The sequence below is a fragment of the Amblyraja radiata genome, chromosome 1 (genome assembly GCF_010909765.2).
Source record: "Amblyraja radiata isolate CabotCenter1 chromosome 1, sAmbRad1.1.pri, whole genome shotgun sequence".
Classification (NCBI taxonomy): domain Eukaryota; kingdom Metazoa; phylum Chordata; class Chondrichthyes; order Rajiformes; family Rajidae; genus Amblyraja; species Amblyraja radiata.
Window position 1 is genome coordinate 53,242,472 of NC_045956.1, and position 23,708 is coordinate 53,266,179.

At 40.1% G+C, this 23,708-nt stretch overlaps 1 protein-coding gene across 6 annotated transcripts in view; it reads right to left on the reverse strand.

Moving 5' to 3' along the window:
• wrn (WRN RecQ like helicase) overlaps positions 1-23,708 on the reverse strand; it is a 136,868-nt gene that overhangs the window by 98,013 nt on the left and 15,147 nt on the right. For 5 of the 6 annotated variants that reach the window (XM_033022022.1, XM_033022041.1, XM_033022034.1 and 2 more), the window contains exons 2-8: positions 17,043-17,152; positions 14,771-14,883; positions 14,061-14,206; positions 12,315-12,463; positions 10,174-10,323; positions 5,152-5,224; positions 2,006-2,117 (exon numbers count right to left, since the gene is read on the reverse strand). In XM_033022022.1, the coding sequence (XP_032877913.1) occupies positions 2,006-2,117; positions 5,152-5,224; positions 10,174-10,323; positions 12,315-12,463; positions 14,061-14,206; positions 14,771-14,883; positions 17,043-17,120 (821 nt within the window). In that variant the 5' untranslated portion in view covers positions 17,121-17,152. Of the gene's footprint in view, positions 1-2,005; positions 2,118-5,151; positions 5,225-10,173; positions 10,324-12,314; positions 12,464-14,060; positions 14,207-14,770; positions 14,884-17,042; positions 17,154-23,708 lie in introns of those variants that run through there. The other variant, XM_033022048.1, reaches the window with a different exon arrangement.

The following is a 23,708-nucleotide window of genomic DNA, read 5'->3' on the forward strand; positions in this document are numbered from 1 at the left end:
CATGAATGTAAACTATAATGTTTTCAAGTAACAGGCATTTATGTTCATATGCATGCATTCCTCTATGTTATCAGAAAGGTCTCTGTTCCTTCTAATAGACAGAGGAACATGTTTATTTCAATGGACCATTCCCTAGGTAATCTTAGCAGACTGAATCTCCTGAGATGAAATAATTTCCTGTAAACCCAAAATACCATAATACATAATTGCAAAGATATTATTCACAAATTGTAGTTGGGCCTTCTGACGCATGACCAAAGGCCTCCAAATGAGCTCTGTGGTCAGTCATGCATGTCTAGAGTGAATGTGGTTAAAAAAAAAAGGCAAATAACATTTTGGCTGCTAACATAGTTTTAAAAGCAGCAATCTTTAAGACATCTTCTGAAACTGGGAAACTCTACTTTCTCTTTTAGGACACAAATTTATCTGCCGAAATGATTAGATCTGAATTCTGAAAGAATTAGCAATGAGGATAATAAATTCAACAGAAATATATTTTATTTATGTTTGTTATGTGTTGTACTTTCAATATTATTAGCTATGCTTCATACTGCTATTCATTTCTAAAAATATGGAGTTTTCCAGTTTATAGCAACTACACTTTAAAACTGATCAACTCTACAGGAAATATACTAAGGTAGACAAAGTGCTGGAGTAACTCAGCAAATCAGGCAGCATCTCAGGAGAACATGGATAGGTGACATTCGGGTTGTGTCCCTTACAGCCTGACTCGCCGAGTTACTCCAGCACATTGTGTCTCTTATTGTAAACCAGCATCTGCAGTTCCTTGTTTCTAGGAAATGTATTTAGATTACATTATGCAATTATTTCAAAGATGAACACTGGAGTACAAAAATTTCAATTTTCAAATTGCATGGTAAGAAGTTTACATGAAAGAGAAGACAACAGCCCAAAATTTTGAAGACTAACAAGCATAACTTGACAGGTAAATTAAAGGCAGCAAAAATACTGGAAACATTCAGCAGATCAGGCAGCATCTGAACAACAGAATCAATAGTTCAGGTTATTGACTCAATTAAAATTAGAACAGTGCAAAGCGAACCATGTTTTATGTTGCAGGTGGGGAATATGTGGAGAAGACAAAAAAAATGGCTGCAATACTATGGAGACTAAAGTGATCCAAGTAATATTACTTTTGATATCAGAAGAGAGAAATAAACAAGAGAGCATATTGTAATAGTGAAAGATCGATTGCTAAAAATCTTAACCAATAGAATATGTTGGAACTACTGAAATACAGGGAACTGCAGATGCTGAAATTTTGAGCAAATCACAAAGTGCTGAAGGAACTCAACAGTTCAGTCAGCATCTGTGGAGGAAATTAACAGGTGAAGTTTTGGACTGGGACCCTTTCGGCTTGTATAATCCAGCTGCTGTTCAAGCAGCATTTCTGGAAAGATAAAACTGAGTTATTGTCACAGGTAAATAACGTTAATCAGAGCTGACCAGCCTTGGTCTCCGCTATTATAGACCACTCGCCAATTTTCTGAAAAATCACTGCTTCCTTGTTTTCCCCACTTTTAAAGTTCGTGTATAGGTTCATCGGCCAGAAACATGGACTCTGTTTTTATCTCTTCGCAGATGTGGTTTGGCCTGCTAAGTGCTTCCGGCATTTTTTTGTTTTTGTTTCAAATATCCAGCATCTGGATTAACTTGCTCCATATTAAAGCAGACATTTGGTTTGGCTTCTGTTTAGTTTGGTGCTGGATAATCCACTCAAGTCTCTTCAGTGGTGCTTGGATCCATGACCTGCTGAGTTGGAGGAGCACACGGCATCGCTGATTGACAACGAACACATGAAGCTTAGGGTAAGGAGCACAGACACAACACGATGGATTGTTTGCTGCATAACAATTCTGAGGGAATTGGTTATCTTTAATTAGCTTAGTTTATTGCCACGTGCACCGAGGTACATTGAAAAGGCATTTTTGTGCAAAGATTGCAACGGTATCATATCATTAAATAGTAACCTTTCATCGCTCACCTTTGCACACAATTAATGTGAAAATCAGGAACCATTTCTGCTAGATCTTGCATATCATGTGCAATAGAGACCAGATCTGACTTGAGCATAGCGGATGGGAGCAATTTCTGGTCTGGAACATATAAAAATAGAAAATTATTACTTGACATAGATACTGCACGGTTCATGTACTTAGCTAATAATATTAGTCATAACCAATAGTAATTGGAAGAATAAGGTAATGAGCCAATGTATTATATATGCATCACAAGCTTGATTTTAAATTAATTTCTTCTCTTCCCTTTCTAATTATTTTCTACACCAAGCCTTACTTCTAGTCACCAAGCATCCCTAATCCTCACTACGATGATTATTTCATGTGCCATTTTCTATTTCTCCAAGGGAAAGGCATGCCTTCCAATCGCTGGCTTGTTGTGTTAATCCTGGCCAGATTGGAGAGGCTAGGACTTTAAAATGGGCTAAAAGCTTCAGGGATGCTGGGAGATTTGGTCAATTTGGAATTGCTCCCTGCAGTACTGGGTCAAGCTGCGGAGTGGTGCCAGGGTACACAAAATTGCTGGGGAAACTCAGCGGGTGCAGCAGCATCTATGGAGCGAAGGAAATAGGCGACGTTTCGGGCCGAAACCCTTCTTCAGACTGATGGGGGGGGTGGGGGAAAGAAAGAAGGAAAAGGGGAGGAGGAGGAGGAGCCCGAGGGCGGGCGGATGGGAGGGTGGGCGGAGACAGCTAGAGGGTTAAGGAAGGGGAGGAGACAGCAAGGGCTAGCCAAATTGGGAGAATTCTATGTTAATGCCATAAGGACGCAAGGTCCCCAGACGGAATATGAGGTGCTGTTCCTCCAATTTCCGCTGTTGCTCACTCTGGCAATGGAGGAGACCCAGGACAGAGAGGTCGGATTGGGAATGGGAGGGGGAGTTGAAGTGCTGAGCCACCGGGAGGTCAGGTAGGTTATTGCGGACTGAGCGGAGGTGTTCGGCGAAACGATCGCCCAACCTACGCTTGGTCTCACCGATGTAAATCAGCTGACATCTAGAGCAGCGGATGCAGTAGATGAGGTTGGAGGAGATACAGGTGAACCTTTGTCGCACCTGGAACGACTGCTTGGGACCTTGGATGGAGTCGAGGGGGGAGGTGAAGGGACAGGTGTTGCATTTCTTGCGGTTGCAACGGAAAGTGCCCGGGGAGGGGGTGGTGCGGGAGGGAAGGGAAGAATTGACAAGGGAGTTGCGGAGGGAGCGGTCTTTGCGGAAGGCAGACATGGGGGGAGATGGGAAGATGTGGCGAGTGGTGGGGTCACGTTGGAGGTGGCGGAAATGGCGGAGGATTATGTGTTGTATTTGCCGGCTGGTGGGGTGAAAGGTGAGGACCAGAGGGACTCTGCCCTTGTTGCGTGTGCGGGGATGGGGGGAGAGAGCAGTGTTACGGGGTATGGATGAGACCCTGGTGTGAGCCTCATCTATGGTGGCGGAGGGGAATCCCCGTTCCCTGAAGAACGAGGACATTTCCGATGCCCTGGTATGAAATGTCTCATCCTGGGAACAGATGCGGCGTAGGCGGAGGAATTGGGAGTAGGGGATGGAGTCTTTACAGGGGGCAGGGTGGGAAGATGTGTAGTCCAGATAGCCATGTGAGTCAGTGGGTTTGTAATGTATGTCGGTCAGGAGTCTGTCCCCTGCGATGGAGATGGTGAGGTCAAGGAATGGTAGGGACGTGTCGGAAATCGTCCAGGTGTATTGGAGTGCCGGATGGAAGTTGGTGGTGAAGTGGATGAAGTCAGTCAGTTGTGTGTAGGTGCAGGAGGTGGCGCCAAAGCAGTCGTCAATGTAACGGAGGTAGAGGTCGGGGATGGGGCCCTGGTACGTCTCGAACATGGATTGTTCAACGTACCCGACAAAGAGGCAGGCGTAGCTGGGGCCCATGCGTGTGCCCATAGCTACGCCTTGTGTTTGGAGGAAACGGGAGGAGTCAAATGTAAAGTTGTTGAGGGTGAGGACCAACTCCGCTAAGCGGAGGAGAGTGTCAGTGGCTGGGTATAGGTTGCTCCTCTGGTCGAGGAAGAACCGGAGGGCTCCGAGGCCATCCTGGTGGGGGATGGAGGTGTAGAGTGACCGGACATCCATGGTGAAGATGAGGGGGTGAGGGCCCAGAGAGTGGAATGCGTGGAGGCGGCGGAGAGTGTCTGAGGTGTCTAGGTGCCAGTTTGTCTAGAACCTAGATACAGGCTGCAGGAAAAGAATAAGAACATCTGCAGACCCTGTCAATTAGGTGCAAAATGTAAATAATTGTAAATAATTAGGTGCAACTTGTAAATAATTATAAATAATGTTGCAGAGTTCTACTTTGCCAAGTGTTGATTGGATGAGGTATTGAGCCTTGTCTGGGTTTCTTGCAGATCAGGGTAAATGTTGCTATGTTTGCTTCCTTGAGAAACCCTGTTTGAATACAATGTATTAACTGCTGTATTATTGGGTTAGGGAAATGTATGTTATGTATGGGGTTAATCGATATCTGTAATTGGATTGTAAAGAGACCATGTGGTTCGGCCCCTCGAGGTCCCGGGACCTATAAAAGTCCGCTGCCATGAGGTCCCGCGTCGATCTTGTGGGAGAGCGCTTAGAACACTTCTGGAGTGTCTCTGTGTGAGCGAGGCCGAGAGGGCTTGAACAGGCAGATATGAGGATCGAACCCACGATGGTTAGGTACAGTGATGGGAACTGTAATTGTGTTTTGTTAAAATAAAGATTAGTTGATCAATTGCTTGATTCTGTGGTTTTTGACTGAAACTAGACTGGGAGAAGCTTAGAACAGCAGCATGCACTAAGGAGAAAGTAGTACTGCATTCCTACTGGTAGAAGACATATTTCTCTTGTTTCTCAAAATCTTGTATGAGTGCAAGACACTTCCTCCTCCATCTCCCCCACCGACCCCCTGACCCCCCCCCCCCCCCCCCCTCCCAAAGGGCATTGAACTGGTCAAAGCTCACAGAACTGTGTAGTAGCAGCTGCTAATAATGGTAATGGTACGTCTGATCCAACTGGAGGGCAGCAAAGTCTACCCTGTCTGTAATAGAATTAAGCGAGCTTAGGAAAGCATTGGTTATGAACAAACAACAATTGGACAACTTATCCAACCCATATACAACTTACCATCTTTATTTTGAAACTGCTTCCCTCTGTTCAGATCCAAACTACTTAATTTTTGATAAATTAGAAGACCAGCCTAGTGAAAGAAAGACATATGAATGTACTTTTTGTCACCCATAAAATATCACCATGGAAGACATAGATTACAAATTGAAAGATTACAAATTACAAATCCTTTGATCACTTCAGGAGATGATAGGAGGTGGATGTAGTGTAGAGAAAGCAGGGACTCTGCAGGACTTCGACCGGTTGAGAGAGTGGGCTGATTAATGGCAGATGGAATGCAGCATATCCAAGTATGGAGTCATACATTTTGGTAGTAGGAATAAAGGTGTAAACTATTTTCTAAATGGGTAGAAAATTCTGAAATCGGAGGTTCAAAGGGAATTGGAATTACTGGTGTAGGTCTCCCAAAATGTAACTTGGTTAACATATGATTATTTCAAGGCACTGGGCCTGTACTCACTGGAGCTAAGAAGGATGAGGGGACCTCATTGAAACTTAACAAATAGTAAAAGGCATGGATAGAGTGAATGTGGAGAGGATGTTTCCACTAGTCGGAGAGTCTAGGACCAGAGGCCACAGCTTCAGAATAAAAGGACGTACCTTTAGAAAGGGGGAGGAATTTCTTTAGTCATGGGGTAGTAAATCTGTGGAATTCATTGCCACAGATGGCTGTGGAGACCAAGTCAATGGATATGTTTAAGGCAGAGATTGACAGATTCTTGATTAGTAAGGGTGTCAGGAGTTATGGGGAGAAAGCAATAGAATGGGGTTGTGAGGGAAAGAGAGATCACCCATGTTGAATGGTGGAGTAGACTTGATGGGCCAAACGGCCTAATTTTGCTCCTAGAACTTATGAACAATAGCAAAACATGGCATTGATATTGAAAAACATGGTCCAAATGACAAAGGACAACAAGAAATGCATTAGGGCCACAGATTTTAGGTATTGAGTAAGATGCATGACGGGATGTTAAAAGGTTTTCTTTTAAGCTTAGCAAATAGTAATATCTAGAACTGACTATTTGTATGGGCGGTGGAATTGAATATATTCAGTGCTCATCGAAAAGGTATTAGAATGGCACTTGAAGAGGGAATAAACATATGGGCTACAGGGTAGAACATGGTAACGGATTGGTTAAAGTTTTCTGAGAGAACTAACATGGAATCACTGAGCTTTGATGCCATTTAAGATTCTATGAGTCAAATGAAAACAAACAGCATAAATAGTAACTTGTCGACTTGGTACTTAAGTAGAACCCAAACAAAAAAATTATTTTCTAAATCTCCCGATTTTCTTACTGATAAATTTGACTAATACCATGCAACAAGCATATCACAGATAAATAGCATCATTTAAGATCCCAACCTTTCAACAATTACACTTTTAAACGAGCTATCTAAAGCTTTGCAAGTCCATAATAGTCTACTTCCCTGCTCTTCATACTTGACTTTCATTCCTTCAGTGGCGAAACTCTATGTGGGTTCATAAGGTCATAAGTGATAAGAGTAGAATTTGGCCATTCGGCCCATCAAGACTACTCCGCCATTCAATTGTGGCTGATCTATTTCTTCCTCTTAACCCCATTTTCCTACCTTCTCCCCATACCTCTGACACCTGTACTAATCAAGAATGTGTCTATCTCTGCCTTTGATATTCACTGACTTGGCCTTCAGAGCCTTCTGTGGCAACGAATTCCACAGATTCACCACACTCTTACAAAATAAAATTCTCCTCATCTCATTCCTAAGAGAACGTCCTTTAATTCTGAGGCTATGACCCCTAGTCCTAGATTCTCCCACTAGTGGAAACATCCTCTCCACATCCACTCTATCCAAGCCTTTCACTATTCTATATGTTTCAATGAGGTCCCCCCTCATTCTTCCAAATTGCAGCGAGTACAGGCCCAGTGCCGACAAATGGTCATCATAGGTTAACCTATTAAATCCTGGGATAATTATTGTAAACCTCCTCTGGATCCTCCCCAGAGCCTGCATATCCTTCCTCAGATATGGTGCCCAAAATTGCTCACAATATTCCAAATGGGGCCTTATAGAGCCTCAGCATTACATCCCTGTTTTTGTATGCAAGCCTTCTTGAAATAAATGAGTTTGAGTTTGCTTTCTTTACTACCGATTCGATTTGCAGATTATCTTTTTGGGAATCCTGCACCAGCGCTCCCAAGTTCCTTTTGCATCTTTGATTTCTGAATTCTCTCCCCATTTATCTACTTGGCTGTCAATGCCTTTTGTAAAACACACAGCACAGATTTTTTTGGCCACAACTTCCCACTAGTCAAAGCAGCTGCCATTGACTAGTGGCAGACCAGTGAGTCTAACTTTTGGATACTCCTTGGCTTGTTCTTTCAAAAACAAAAATAAATGTCTGAATTCTCAAATTTCTCCCACATTACACAACAAGCACCACACTGGAAACAAGATACTCAGATAAACCAGTTCATTTGCAAATGGTATTCCACAGTAGATCCCGAAGTATAAAGGAATACAAAATGGTTTATTCCACCCTTGAACAAAGTGCCCAACCTTCCCATAGAACAACCAACAAGACATCAGAGATCAGGACCATCCAAACAAATTAGTTTACAAATCAGGAACTCCCCAAGCACCCAGTTTCAATCCTAACCTCAGGTGATGTCTACGCAACATTTGCATATTTCCTGATTTCTTCCCCATAACTCAAAGATGTTCCGGCTGACGGTACAGATCAACTAAGATCTAGATGAACAGCAGATTCCAGGAGCCTAATCTCCTCCAATTTCTCTTCTCCACTGAGTAGCATGGCACCACCATTAATAAATAATAATAATAATAATAAACATTATAGACAATAGGTGCAGGAGTAGGCCATTCGGCCCTTCGAGCCAGCACCGCCATTCAATGTGATCTTGGCTGATCATCCCCAATCAGTACCTCGTTCCTGCCTTCTCCCATATCCCCTATTTTTAAGAGCCCTATCTAGCTCTCTCTTGAAAGCATCCAGAGAACCTGCCTCCACCGCCCTCTCAGGCAGAGAATTCCACAGACTCACCACTCTCGGTGAGAAAAAGTGTTTCCTCGTCTCCGTTCTAAATGGCTTACTCCTTATTCTTCAACTGTGGCCCTGGTTCTGGACTCCCCCAACATCGGGAACATGTTTCCTGCCTCTAGCATGTCTAAACCCTTAACAATCTTATATTATTCAATGAGATCCCCTCCCATCCTTCTAAACTCCAGAGGGTACAAGCCCAGCTCCTCCATTCTCTCAGCATATGACAGTCCCGCCATCCCGGGAATTAACCATAAACCTACGCTGCACTCCCTCAATAGCAAGAATGTCCTTCCTCAAATTAGGGGACCAAAACTGCACACAATACTCCAGGTGTGGTCTCACTATGGCTCTGTACAACTGCAGAAGGACCTATTTGCTCCTATATTTGATTCCTCTTGTTATAAATGCCAACATGCCATTCGCTTTCTTCACTGCCTGCTGTACCTGCATGCTTACTTTCATAGACTGATGTACAAGGACCCTCAGATCCCATTGTACTTCCGTTTCCCAACTTGACGCCATTTAGATAGTAATCTGCCTCACATTTATCCGCATTAAACTTCATCTGCCATGCATCTGCCCACTCCCCCAGCCTGTCCAAGTCACCCTGCATTCTCATAGCATTCTCCTCACAGTTCACACTGCCACCCAGCTTTATGTCATCTGCAAATTTGCTAATGTTACTTTGAATCCCTTCATCCAAATCATTGATGTATATTGTAAATAGCTGCGGTCCCAGCGCCGAGCCTTGCGGTACCCCACTAGTCACTGCCTGCCATTCTGAAAGGGACCCGTTAATCCCTACTCTTTGTTTCCTGTCTGCCAACCACTTCTCTATCTATGTCAGCAATCTACCCCCAATACCATGTGCCCTAATTTTGCCCACTAATCTCCTATGTGGGACCTTATCAAGTGCATTCTGAAAGTCCAGGTACACTACATCCACTGGCTCTCCCTTGTCCATTTTCCTAGTTACATCTTCAAAAAATTCCAGAAGATTAGTCAAGCATGATTTCCCCTTCGTAAATCCATGCTGACTCGGACCGATCCTGTTACTGCTAACCAAATGTTCGGCTATCTCATCTTTTATAATTGACTCCAGCATCTTCCCCACCACAGATGTCAGGCTAACTGGTCTATAATTCCCTGTTTTCTCTCTCCCGCTTTTCTTAAAAAGTGGGATTATTTCGAACTCAAGGTCCAGACAAGGGACAACATTACATAAAAATACATTGCATATAAAAACACCATAAAATCTTAGTATATCACTTATAAAAGCATCATAAATTATATATTAAAAAAACACAATATAAGATTTAAAATCCAAAAAGAAAAAAGAAAGATCAGTGTCCTACAACGAGACAGTGATACCAGTGTCTCCACAACTGGGAATCGTAGCGTGTAGTGCTAAACCTTATGTTTGACAAAGCTACGATAATTACATTTTTAAGAGTCATTTATCCTGCAAATGAATTTATACATATGGTTTCTTAGGGTAGCTTCTAAAGTACTGACTCCTGCAGCCACAAACATGTTACTAGCACTACACCATCTACGTTTCCTTAACAGTATTCTCATGGCATCATTATAGGCCACCTTTAGTCTCTGCAAACTTGTCTTTCCGTAGTTCGACCACAGGTGCGCAGTATAGAGTGGTGTGCAATATGCAATGTGCATCTTCACCGCATCTGTACATGCACCAAACTTACACAAGAGAATATTTATACATACAGCATATGTCGTTACCTATAAATATCCTCATCATCTGTCAATAGGGAATTCTCCCTTAATTACCTATTTTTTGCTATTTCAGTTACATGAGAGCCAATTTAAAGATTATAAAAGATACAAGAACTGCTCAATTTCCCATAAGAATAATCTATATTTAAAAAAGTATGTGAAATACCTTTTCAATGAAATAAGAGGAGTAACAATTATATATTGCTTTATTTATAACAGAAGCATATACATACATAGGCATCGACCGCTGCATATTGCTGCTGCTCATTGCTGAGAGGAAATGTATCCCAGTCGCTGCAGCGGACAGCTGTATCCTTCCACAGCTGTTTGCCATAGAGATGTTTCACCAATCCATTCAGACTCCACTTCTCTGCATAATTAAACTAAATTACATGATAGAAAATATATTTCAGGTCCAAAAAAGAAGACGTTTCAGGTTCAAAACAAAACTTTTAAGAACTGTTGAAAATTAATTTCTCTTCAGTTTTGTATTACAATTTTCTTTTAAAGTCACAAAAACAAAATTCAGTAAGGACTTCTCAAAAAGGAAGACTACTGATGTTTCTAGAAATGACCAGTGTCTCATGGGCCTGTCCCACTTAGGCGACTTTTTAGGCCCAAATTATCCATGTCTACCAAGTTGCCTGTCTAAGCTAGCCCGATTTGCCTATCTTGAGCCCATATCTCTCAAAATATTTCTTATCTACATACCTATCCGAATGTCTTTCAAATGTGTAACAGTAACCTGATCTACCACTTGCTTTGGAACAATGAACATTTTACTTTCTGCAGCATTGCAGGCACATTAACAAAACATATGTGCAATAAATAATACAATAAATCATTGGTAACTAAACTATAATAGTGTAACCCACCATCAGTTCATTCCTCATACCCACTACTCGGTCCCTCAGGTCCCTTTTTAAATCTTTCCACTCTCACTGTAAATCTATTCCTTTTAGTTTTAGACTCTCCTAACTTGGGGGGAAAGACCATGGATTGTGAATAGATCTTAAATACCTCTACGAAGTTACTCTTCAGCCTCTCACGCTCAATGGAAAAAAGCCAGCTCATTCATTCCCTCCTGATAATTTACCATCTCCAGTCCTACTAACATCCTTGTGAATCTTGTTTCCAGCTTAATTGCATCCTTCAACCAGAACACTACACAGATGGGCAACCAGAACACTACACAATATTTAAGTGCAGCCTCACCAATATCTTGTTGGTTGCTCCACTATCTAATTTGTTCTCCTCTGAACCAACTTCAATCCCTGCAAATAAAAGGCGAGGCAATGGGAACATATGGATCGAAGCTGTGCCTGTCCCTTTGAGGAACGTTCTATATTTCCATCATAGCTTCCCCCTCCCTCAGCTCATTTATATACCCCCCTCCCTCGGTATATTAATGATTGCCACCAACCATCATGTAAAGTTATCAAGCAGTGATTTTATGACCTCCACTACTCGCATTCTCGTCTAGCCCAAATAAAAGTGCTGGAAACACTCAGTGGACCAGCCAATAGTCTGCGGAGAGAGCGAGTTAATCACTCCTCAGATCACCACCTGAACAAATTACAATTTCTAGCACTTCTTGCTTTTATTTCCAGCTTTTGCAGCGTTTTTCTGCATTTCACTCAGTCCACTTCTGACTCAACCCTTACACAAATTGTCCATCTCCATTTCTTGGCATAGGTTAACAATCAATGTTAATTTCAACCACATGACCTCTGTTACCAACTTGACTTCACCTACTCCTTTCCAAAGCCTCAATTCCAATCTTTCAATATCTCCATCTTCATCATATCTGTTCTGACATTTCCACTTTTCAGACAAACATTGCCAACATCTTAATTTTACTTAACTATTCTAATTAAAGTTTTCAACAAGTCTGGTCTATTTCCTGCTCTCACACACTTTGTTCCCACCTAGAACAGGGATAGTTCCTTTAAAAACATTAACACATTGCAAAAGTAGACTTAAGCTTGCTCCATGATTGAATAAAATCATATCACCATAGCTAGAATTCTGTTAAAATACGTTAAGGCTATCCAATCGTTTAAGAAATAATTGGACAGGTACATGGATAGGACAGGTTTGTAGAGTTATGGACCAAGCACAGGCCAAGTGTGACTAAAGTAGATGGGACATTGTTGGCCGGTGTGGGCGAGTTGGGCCTAAGGGCCTGTTTCCACACTGTATTACTCTATGACTAGTATATTTGTTGTGTTACACTTCTTGTCATTTTAGTTCACCACTGCATTACAATGTTGTTCCCTTTAAAATAACTATTGAATAGAATACTTAGCCAAATATCTTGCACTAACTGCAAACAATGTACACGTACAAATGCAGGTTGAAGATGTGCTTTTACCTTTTTATTAGCCACCTCAGATAGTTCCACGAAGCCTTTCAGTTTAATATCATAGTCCCTCATTAGTTTCCAATGATCTCCTTCAATTCCAACACCAACTTTTTTAATTGCTTCATCTTCCAGTAATCTTTTGAGTCCACTTGGAAATCCTAAAACAAAATTCACTTCACTATCACAGATATAATTCCTTTTTTAATTAAGATTATTTATTAACCAAGAACATTTTTACAAATGATGTTACATATAGTGACACTTTTGTTCCAAAGATACACATTTAAACATCCTTCCAAATTCCTCAAACCATGTGTCTACCCACATGTTAACATGCAATGGCATTACCATCACTAAATCCCCATAATTAACATTCAGTAGATCAATATTGACTAGAACTGAACCATCATGATATCCAAAATCCTACCCACTATCTACAAAACACGTCAGAAATGTGATGGCATGTTCTCCATTTGTGTGCATATTGCAGCTGCAACAACATTTAGAAAGCTCAATGTTACTCCGGATAAAGTCCCCACTCAACTAACAGCTCATCCACCACCCTAAACTTTCATTCTAACACTGCACATTGTGGTTACTCACCAAGGCTACTCGAAGTGTGCCTCCTAAATACACACCTCAACCACCATGAAGAGACACTTCCGGGGGGACACCACCATCCCACCAAGTTTCCCTCCACGTCGTACACTACCTCAACTCAAATATTTGCTACTCCTTGTCACTGGGTCCAAATTCTGGAACTCTACCCAACAGCACTGTGGGAGAAACTTCTTTGAAGGACGACAATGATTAAACAAGGAGACTCACAAACTCCTCAAGGAAAATTAGAATTGGACAATAAATGTTGATCTTGCAGTAACAGTCAAATCCTAGTAACAAAATTAAGTAACAACAAAAATTTAGCTTGTGAAGTAGCCTCCAATTAAGCCTTGGGTTCACATGCACAAGCAAGTACTTTAGAGTCAAGTTGCCAAAAATACTTACGAATATCACCGACATGAATACCACAACCAATACTATGAACTCACAAATAGGGAATAACATACCTGTCAAAAATCACCTCCCTGGCAGCATGTTTCAGGCATTCACCATTCTCTGTACAAAAAACTTGCCCCACACATCTTTAAACTTTGCAGCTCTCACCTAAAAGCTAGGCCCTCGACTATTTGATTTTTCCATCCTGGGAAAAAGGTTCTGACTGTAGACTCTATCTGTACCTCTCTTAATTGTATATACTTCTATCAGATCTCCCTGGAATCTCCAGCATTTCAGAGAAAACAACCTCGCCCTGTAACTAATACCCCCAAATCCAGACATCAGATATCAATAATAATACACTCACACAGAAACAGTTCAAGGTAATGGGAGGGAGGGAAAGTGCATGTGATCGAAGGTGAAATAATGAATTAATATAAACACAAGGATAAAAACTTCTATAACTTTTAGATCAGGAGCCAATGAGAAAGATGGAAACTGTACAGCTGGAGAAAGGCCCAAGGGCCGAATGGCCTACTCCTGCACCTATTGTCTATTGACATTTTTTTTAATGCAATTCCCCTCCTTTTCTTCAAGGAACTACGCAGGAATTTGCAAGTTTGTGGATGTCAGACTGATCGACTATTAAGAAAATTGTGATATAATCTGCCCGACATGATAATTCTGTTAAGTATCAAAAGTTGGAAAATACTTACCATTAAGAGAATGAAAACTAAAATTATATTGTCAAGATCTTACCTGACATGGAAGATACATGGAACAGATAACATTTGTTCTCATGGGCGCACAGCTGAATAAGTGCTACTTTTTTCTCCTTTCCTTTTGTATATGTTGGAGGCCACTCAATGTCAAACCCAATGGCTGAATCACTTGGAATAGATAACCTGAAATAGAAAAATAACAGTGTTCAAAAAGAACCAGCAATTACTATAATATGAAATCTCACACTAAAAATAATCTTATCCTAGAATTTCTGAAAATAAAAACTTACAAATAATTATCCACATTTAATACTTAGACAAATTCCATCTGAAGTTAGATTTATCAATTCCGACAGCACAAGAAATTTTAATTAATGTAAAATTATGCAGCTCCTCATACATTTGTTTTTGTGTGAAGTAAAAAAAATTGTTGCACTATTATTTCACTCACTCATTTGACAGATGTCCTCTTTTTCTCTCCCTATACTACTTACAAAATAAGAAACAAGACAAACTTAAGATTCTCTTTCACTCTTTTAGAAAGCAGCACACATGCTCTCCACTTCCACTTTTGTTTGATCTCTCTGCCGAGGATCGGCAAAGTACAAAAAAATTCTTGGTCAACCAAGACAATGCATCAACAAGGAAACAATCAAGGCACTAATCAATCTATTTCATCTATTGTAATATACAATAAGCAAAACTCACAATATGGTTTCCATTTCAAGGCTCAATTGGAAACCTTACCTTAAATCTTCTGATAGGAAAGAACAATCGTTTCCTTCATGACTGTAAATTATGGAGCCATGAAATTCCAAGAAGGGAAGTTTGTCTTCCAGACAATTTTTGATACAAGAAACCTACAAAACAATAAAACCTCTAATATATTAATTGCTGACAATTAAAAAATGGCTTAATCTCTCAAATGAAAAAGAAAGGAACAGCCGCGATGGGATACTTTGTCAGTGCCCTTTCTGTGGTGCCTCTTTGCATACCTTGGGAGTGTACAACAAAGAATATCACTGTGTTTTGTCACCTGTGATAATGAAGTATCGTTCATTCATTCATTCATTCATTCATTCATTCATTCATGGGAGTTTTGTTTAACCCAAGCTGATGATGATCTTCATGTCTCCTGTGGTCGTTTGACAAAATGCTGGAGAATCTCAGCGGGTGGCAGCATCTATAGAGCGAAGGAATAGGTGATGTTTCTGATCAAGACCCTTCTTCGAAGGAACAGGTGACGTTTCGGGTACCTGAGGTACAGGATACTGAGTTGGATGATCAGCCATGATCATATTGAATGGCGGTGCAGGCTCGAAGGGCCGAATGGCCTACTCCTGCACCTATTTTCTATGTTTCTATGTATCCCTAGAATAATCCTCTAAAGGTTACCCCTATGGGATAGCGAAATGCCAAAAGAGAGAGCAAATTGAAGACAACTTAGTGAAGGTAATTTAGAAGTCATGTTAGGAGGGGCAAAAGATGGACTTAGGTGGTGTTTGGACAACAAGGCATAGCTGGTTAGATTCAAGATAAACACAGCATGATATAAACCAGACTATGGGCATGAGATTAGAATTTTCTTTATTTGACAAATTGGTCAGACACATGGGAAGATGGCATTTTAATTAATTAACAGGAAACAGTTTAGAGTTGACGGTTATTCCAAGGGAGAAAACAAGCATAAATTATTACAAAGAAAAGTTGATAACTGATGAATTATTTCAAAAATCTGCTTGGATAGAGTGGAAGTGGAGAGCATGTTTGCACTATTTGGAGAGTCTAGGACTAGAGGTCATAGTCTCAGAATTAAAGGACGTTCTTTTAGGAAGGAGATGAGGAAGAATTTATTTAGTCAGAGGGTGGTGTGTCTGTGGAATTTGTTGCCACAGAAGGCTGTGGAGGCCGTCAGTGGATATTTAAGGCAGAGATAGATAGATAAATTCTTAATTCGTGCAGGTGTCAGAGGTTACAGGGGAAAAGCCAGGTGAATGGGGTTTGGAGAGATAGATCAGCCATGATTAAATGGCAGAGTAGACTTGATGGGCCGAATGGCCTAATCCTACTCCAGCACGTGACCTCATGAAAAATGCAATATCTGCATTTATCCATTGAAACACAAAACGTAAGTGCTGCGAATCTTTGAAACATTTTGGGTTATCACATCATGTTTCCCAGTTCGTACTGTTCAGGCCTTGAATAACTGACTTGTTTAAGAAAACTCACCACTGCTCTGAGATGAACTGTGTGCCTGCCTGAACTGAGCCGTAATTAAAAGGAACCCCATGTGAAAGTCAGGATATGGGTTAAACATACAATTTCCTCCAACACAGTACAAATGTTTCCTCCTTCTTATGACCAGCAGGACAAACAACATGCATCTGATAGAAGATGTATGATCCTTCCATCAGATTCATATATTCATTGATGAGAAGCAATGTTGCCCAATGCCATTGAGTTTTAGTCATAGGGAATGTTGGCAAAAATAAGAGGAACAGCAGTGGCTGTTTTTCTCGTCATGTAGTTTCTTGACAAGAGCGTTCAAAAACATGTAAAATTCCTGAGGCTATTCATGTCCTGCAAGGACACAGTTTTTATAATCCTGTATTATTATTTCTGTAGTCTAGTTTGCAAATGTGCTGCAACAGAAATCTTTTGCGATGCTATTCCTATGAAAACTAAACCAAAGCATCGGACAATGGACAATAGGTGCAGGAGTAGGCCAATTTGGCCCTTCAAGCCAGCACCGCCATTGTTCATGATCATGGCGGATCATCCACAATAGCAGTGGAATACTGATCCTGCTGACTGCACCCCCATGCATAAATATATTATTTAGTACCTCCCATGTCACCCCTGCATGTTACGGTTAGGAGTACCTTTTTTCCAGAAAGAACATTTTATTCTGATTAATGTGTTGTCAAAAAATATTTAATTTCCAATTTATAAAGATACCATTCAAAGAAATGCAGTCATCAAAAACTGGTTAAAAAAATTATCAGTAATTTCTGAATACCTGCAGGTGCGTATTAGTTTCTTTTATTTCTTCTGATCCCATCCATTCAGGTAATTTACGTTGCTGATCGGTCATCATTTCCACTATCTAATGCATTGTTTCAAAATTACCTGCAAAAGAAGAAATAATATAAAAAAGGCAATAAGTATTTCTTAAACACAAAATTAAAAATCAAACAACAGCATGTGCTGGGAATCTGAAATAATAGGCTTAGGTTTATTATTGTCACGTGTACAGAGGTTCAGTCAAGCATTTTGTTCTGCATTCTATCCAATCAGATCAATCAAATCAGATAATACTACACAATACAATCAAGCCTATATAATAATCAGGTCAAACTCAAGTACAATAAGTAGTGCAAAGGGAAAGATACCTAGTGCAGACTACAATTAATGAGCGCAGAACTTCAGGGTACAGAATTCCAAATATTCACTGTTTCATAAATGAAGAAGTATTTGTACTAAATGGCCTATTCAATATTCTAAAGCATGCAACTAGGCTCCTCGGTCAGGGGAAGCATCCTCCTTGCCTCTATCATGTTGAGCCCCTTTGAATTTTGAAAGTTTTATTAAATTCTTCTCTCATTGTTAGTCCCTGACTAAATCTGTTCTCATACCCAGTCTCAGCATCCCTGGACCATTGTAGGGAATCTTCATTCTATGACAATTGCTAATTTCTTAAGGAAGGAGATCAAAATCTATATTACTAAAAGTAAGATCTTGACCACTTTCTGTTTTTCTGTTTCATGATTTTAGAAAAAACGCTGCCACTTACGGCTGTGATTTTTGGCCATCTTACTCAGAGTCCCCCTCCGCTGCGCAGGGCAAGAGGATGGGGGAAGCCGAGAGAGACAGGGAGAGGGGAGAGGGGAGAGGTAAAGAGAGAGAGAGGGGTTGAGTAAGTGTTGGGAGGCATTGAGTAAGTTGTGGTAAGTTTTGGGAAAGTTAGAGATTGTACTGGAATGTGTGTGAAATGTGCTGGGAGGCAGAGGGAGGCAGAGAGGGAGGGAGAGAGAGAGAGGCTGCTTTGTCTATGCAAACTGCAGGTGGAATTAACAATTACTATAAGTTTACCGACTTTGAACCGGTCAATAGTTTAACACATTAATATCAGAAAGCTATCTAATAAGTCTTATATATTAATCTAAATACCCAATATCCATTTATCTACTAAGCGTACAAAAAGATATTTAACCTTTTGGGAATATTGATTCCTTGACGAACTTATATACTGTTTTTTTAATTCTGTTCAGTTCAGTGTTTTTTAACTCCTTAACGAGCGGAGTTATTTGATATTAACATCTACGGAAGTTAACATGAATTACACCACCAAGGGGTGGTATTCACCAGCTGCATATCTTTATGCTGCAATTTTTTTTATTTTTTTTTCACCTACTATTTTTTGTACGAGATAGTTTATCTATACTTGTTTACGCACTTTTTTTCTGGGAGATACCTCCAGGGGATAGGGGGAAAGGGAATAGGGCTCACCCACCCAGCAACTAAAAGATTCACTTTAAATATTGCGTTGGACCATTTGAAACAAAGGAGACCATGTAAGCTTTAAAATGTAAGACGACGCCACTAAGAAAATTGGAGGAATTACATTTTGTAGTTGGAACATCAGGGGCGTTAGTGAGCCAATTAAAAGAGGTAAGGTTTTAGCCCATTTGAAATCTATTAATACTGATATAATATTTATACAGGAGACGCATCTCAAAAATGGAGCTCACAGCAGGCTGAAGGCTAGCTGGATTGGTCAATGATATCACTCTACTTTTCTTTCCAAAGCAAGAGGTACTGCAATTCTAATTTGCAAAGGTACACCATTTAAACACAAATCCACTATAGCCGATAAGGAAGGTAGGTACATTATAATATCTGGGGAATTACACTCAACCTCACTTACTATGGTGAATATCTATGCTAATTTTGATAACCCACAATTATTTAATAAAATAATTAATATAATTTCAGACTCCTGTCAGCAAAATCTGATAATTGGAGGAGTCCTTAATTGTGTATTAGATCCATATTTGGATAAATCTTCACACCAAAGGAGAAACACTTCACAATCAAAATCCAGTGAACTTTTAAATACTTACATAAAAAACACAAACATAACCGATGTATGGAGGATTGCCAACCCACCCGGAAGAGAATACTCTTTTTATTCAGGTGTTCACAAAACGTATACACGAATTGATTATTTTCTGGTGGATTCAAAACGGATCCCTTTTACATTCAATCCTAAATATCACAATAACATAATTTCTGATCATTGTCCATTAACCTTTCTCCTTAAAACTAGAAGGAATGCATAACAAAAAAACATTTTGGAGATTTAATCCACAATTATTAACTGAGCCAGGTTGCTGTGATTACCTGAAGCAACAGATGGAATTATTCTATGAGACAAATGACACACCTGGTATTTCGGCTACACTATTGTGGGAATCTTTCAAGGCCTTTATCAGAGGCTGCATTAGTTCGTACCAAGCTTTTAAAAACAAAACAGGTCGGAATTGGAATTAGAAAAACAGATTAAACAGCTTGATTCAGAAAATGCGATTGATCCATCTACTGTAAAACATAATAAGATAGCAGCATTAAAATTTAAATTAAATCAGATCCTAATACACTAAGCAAAAACATTTCGAATTTGGTGATAAACTGCACAAACTTCTGGCACGCCAACTGAGAAAAATGGAAAAAGATTACACCATTCAAAAAATTAGATCAGAAAAAGGTGAGCTGCTCACACTACCCAAAGATATTAACGAAAGATTCCTAAAATTCTATCAAAATCTATATGCATCCAAAACATCAGCCAACTGCAATTGCAACCTTCCATCACTTAATGAGGAGGAACGAGAAGAATTAGGTGGTGAGATTACAATAAAAGATATTGAAGAGACCATTAAATCACTGAATAGAAACATAGAAACATAGAAAATAGGTGCAGGAGTAGGCCATTTGGCCCCTCGAGCCTGCACCGCCATTCAATATGATCATGGCTGATCATATTGGGATAGTGGGAAAATGCCAGGTCCAGATGGATTCAGTAATGAATAGTATAAAAAATTAAATGACTTAATTTCCCCACGCCTACAAGCCCTTTATATACATGCTTTTAATGTGCAGACTATGTATTTTTATACATCGTCAATTCTCAAGTCAATATCCCAAATATTTTAAACCTTATAGAACAATTTGGTTCCTTCTCAGGGTATAGAATAAACTGGAATAAAAGTGAAGCTATACCAATAAAAGCTCAAGACCCTTTACATCTCCAAAAATTCCCTTTCAGAATTGTTACTGAAAAATTTAGATGCCTTGGAGTCTATGTGACTAGAAAATACACCTCCCTATTTCAAACAAATTTCCCACCAATAATTACTAAATTAAATGCCCTCATTCAATTTTGGAAAACACTCCCTATTTCCCTTATAGGTAGAGTAAATGCCATAAAGATGATTTTCCTTCCACAACTCCTATATCTATTTCAATCAATACCGATTTATCTCCCTAAAAGTTTTTTTTTTTAAACTTGACTCTGTTATCACAAATTTCATTTGGGACTATAAAACCCATAGAATACACAAATGACATTTATGTAAATCTAAAGAAAATGGTAGTTTAGCACTTCCCAATTTCCTTTTCTATTACTGGGCGACTAATATTAAAAACTTAATCTACTGGATGGATGACACATGCCAACAGGTAAACTGGTTAAAAATGGAGAGGGAAGATTGTTTGCCTTTTAATATAGGCGTGATTCTTCTTTCTCCAACACATCTGAATAAATCAATGTATGAGCAAAATCTGATAATACACAGTACCCTACGCATTTGGAAACAGTTGAAATCAAACTTCAAACTAAGAAATTTCTCTCTCCTTTGACCAATCGCTAATAATCCCTCGTTTAAACCGTCTACTTTAGATAAGGCGTTTGTACAATGGAAAAACTCAGGAATTAAAACGGTGACAGATCTTTACGAGAAGGGGATTTTCCTCTCGTTTCAAGAATTACAGGAGAAATATCACTTGAAAGCAAGTAATTTTTTTAGATATCTTGAAATCCGAGACTATGTTGAAACATATACACAAGACTGTCACTCTATGGGTCCAGATATACTAGATGACTGCATGAATAGACATGTTGATACAAGCAAGTTAATATCCTACATTTACAATTCTCTTTTAATTGCACACATCCCATCTTCTGAGATGCATAGGCGAGCATGGGAAGACGAATTGGGTTTATTAATTTCAAAAGATAGCTGGGAGGAAAGCCTTTTATACATACACTACTGCTCTCTCAATGTTCGGCACTCCCTGATACAATTTAAAATACTGCATAGACTACTATTCAAAGACCAAATTAAACAAGATCTTCCCAAATGTCTTTCCTATTTGTGATAAATGTCTCCTCCAAGAAGCGACTATAACCCATTCCTTTGCCTCCTGTATAAAGTTACAAAACTTCTGGAGGGGAATATTTGATATCTTCTCCAAAATACTTAAAATTAAATTGGAACCAGATATAAAACTGATCACTTTAGGTATGTCAGATGCCAGAAGGTATATCTCCATCTTCTCTTTTCTTCTTTTTTTTCTTTTCTCTTGCACTTCTTTGGTATCTTAGGGGTCTTTTTCTCGCTTTTTCTTTTTTCTCTTTCTTCAATCTCTTCTTTTTTTTTGATTTAGGTTCTAACGTTAAAAATGAAGCTGTACAATAATTGTATAACTGTTATGTCGATCACCTGTACAATCGCTTCTAATAAAATAAATTCCAAAAAAAAATAATCTTGAAATAACAAATTTATCCTGAGTCTTAGTCTTCTGTTAATTTGTCACGGTGTTTTATTATTACATCTTTTGTTATAGATTTCAGCATTGTCCCCCAATGCAATTATTTAAAGGCTACAAAATGTTGTGGTAAAAAGGGAACCAAGGGCCCTAGGTTATGATACAAGGGAAGTAAGCAGATACAAGAAATTAGAACAGGTCAAATCAAACTCCGTTCTTTATTGAAAGATCAAGAGTGTTTTATTGTCATATGTCCCAGATGGAACAATGAAATTCTTACTTGCTGCAGCACAACAGAATATGTAAACATAGTACACTGTAAATAATATGAAGAACAAAAGGAAAAAAAGTTCAGTGTGTACATACTGTACATACACACAAGTACATGAGGTAGGACTGATCAGTGACAATAACGAATCAGCCTACAGGGAGGAGGTCCAGCACCTGGCAACTTGGTGTACCAACAACAACCTTGTCCTCAACACACAGAAGATGAAGGAAATCATTGTGGACTACCGGAAGACCAGAGGCGGCAGACACACCCCCATCCACATAAACGGGACTGAGGTGGAGCGCGTCTCCAACTTCAAATTCCTCGGGGTACACATCTCTGAGGATCTGTCCTGGTCCCTCAACACCGCCAAACTGATTAAAAAGGCGCAGCAGCGCCTCTACTTTCTGAGGAGGCTTACGAAAACTCACCCGTCCGTTCAGATCCTGTCCAACTTGAAGGAAGGCACTGCAGCAGGTGGTGAAAACAGCCCATCACATAATCGGTGCCCCGCTCCCTGCCATGGCTGTCCTGCACCGCACATGGTGTCGGAGACGGGCTGGCAAAATCATTCAGGACACCTCACCAAGCCACGATGCAACCGGTCAGAATGCTCTCTACTGTGCACCTGTAGAAGTTAGAGAGAGTCCTCCTTGACAAACCGACTCTCCGTAATCTTCTCAGGAAGTAGAGGCGCTGATGTGCTTTCTTAATAATTGCATCAGTGTTCTCGGACCAGGAAAGATCTTCAGAGATGTGCACGCCCAGGAATTTAAAGCTCTTGACCCTTTCAACCATCGACCCATTGATATAAACGGGACTGTGGGTCCCCATCCTACTCCTTCCAAAGTCCACAATCAGTTCCTTGGTTTTGCTGGTGTTGAGGGCCAGGTTCTGGCAGCATATGGACAGTCGCTCGATCTCTCTTCTATACTCTGACTCATCCCCATCAGTGATACGACCCACAACAGTGGTGTCATCAGCACTATGACCGACTACGCAGTCATGAGTATAGAGTGAGTACAGCAGGGAGCTGAGCATGCAGTCTCATAATCAGTAAGTGCCACCAGCGACTCTACTTCCTGCGGCAGCTCAAAAAATTCAGGGTCAGTCGACCAGCCATGACCCACTTCTACAGGTCTACCATAGAAAGCATACTCACATTCTCCATGCTTGTCTGGTATGGCCACACAACCTCGCAGGATAAGATTCGGCTGGAGAGAATAGTGCGCCGAGCTTCTAAGATCATCGGTTGCAGCAGACTTCCCTCAGTGACATCACTTTACTCAACAAGACTCACCGGAAAGGCCAAAAAAATCATAGCAGACCACTTTCACCCGGCTCATTACCTCTTTAATCTCCTCCCATCAGGAAGGAGATATAGAAGCATTAAAAGTAAAACATCTCGCTTCAGAGACAGCACCTACCTCCAAGCCATCAGATATTTGAATTTGCACTAATCACTTTGCACTTTCTTTTGCACTTGCACTTACGCTTAACATGACGCTGCTGGGTACTGTCCTTCCTGTATATATTGTCCTTCGTACGGTATTGTCTGTATTATTTATTGTGGTGTATGTGGTG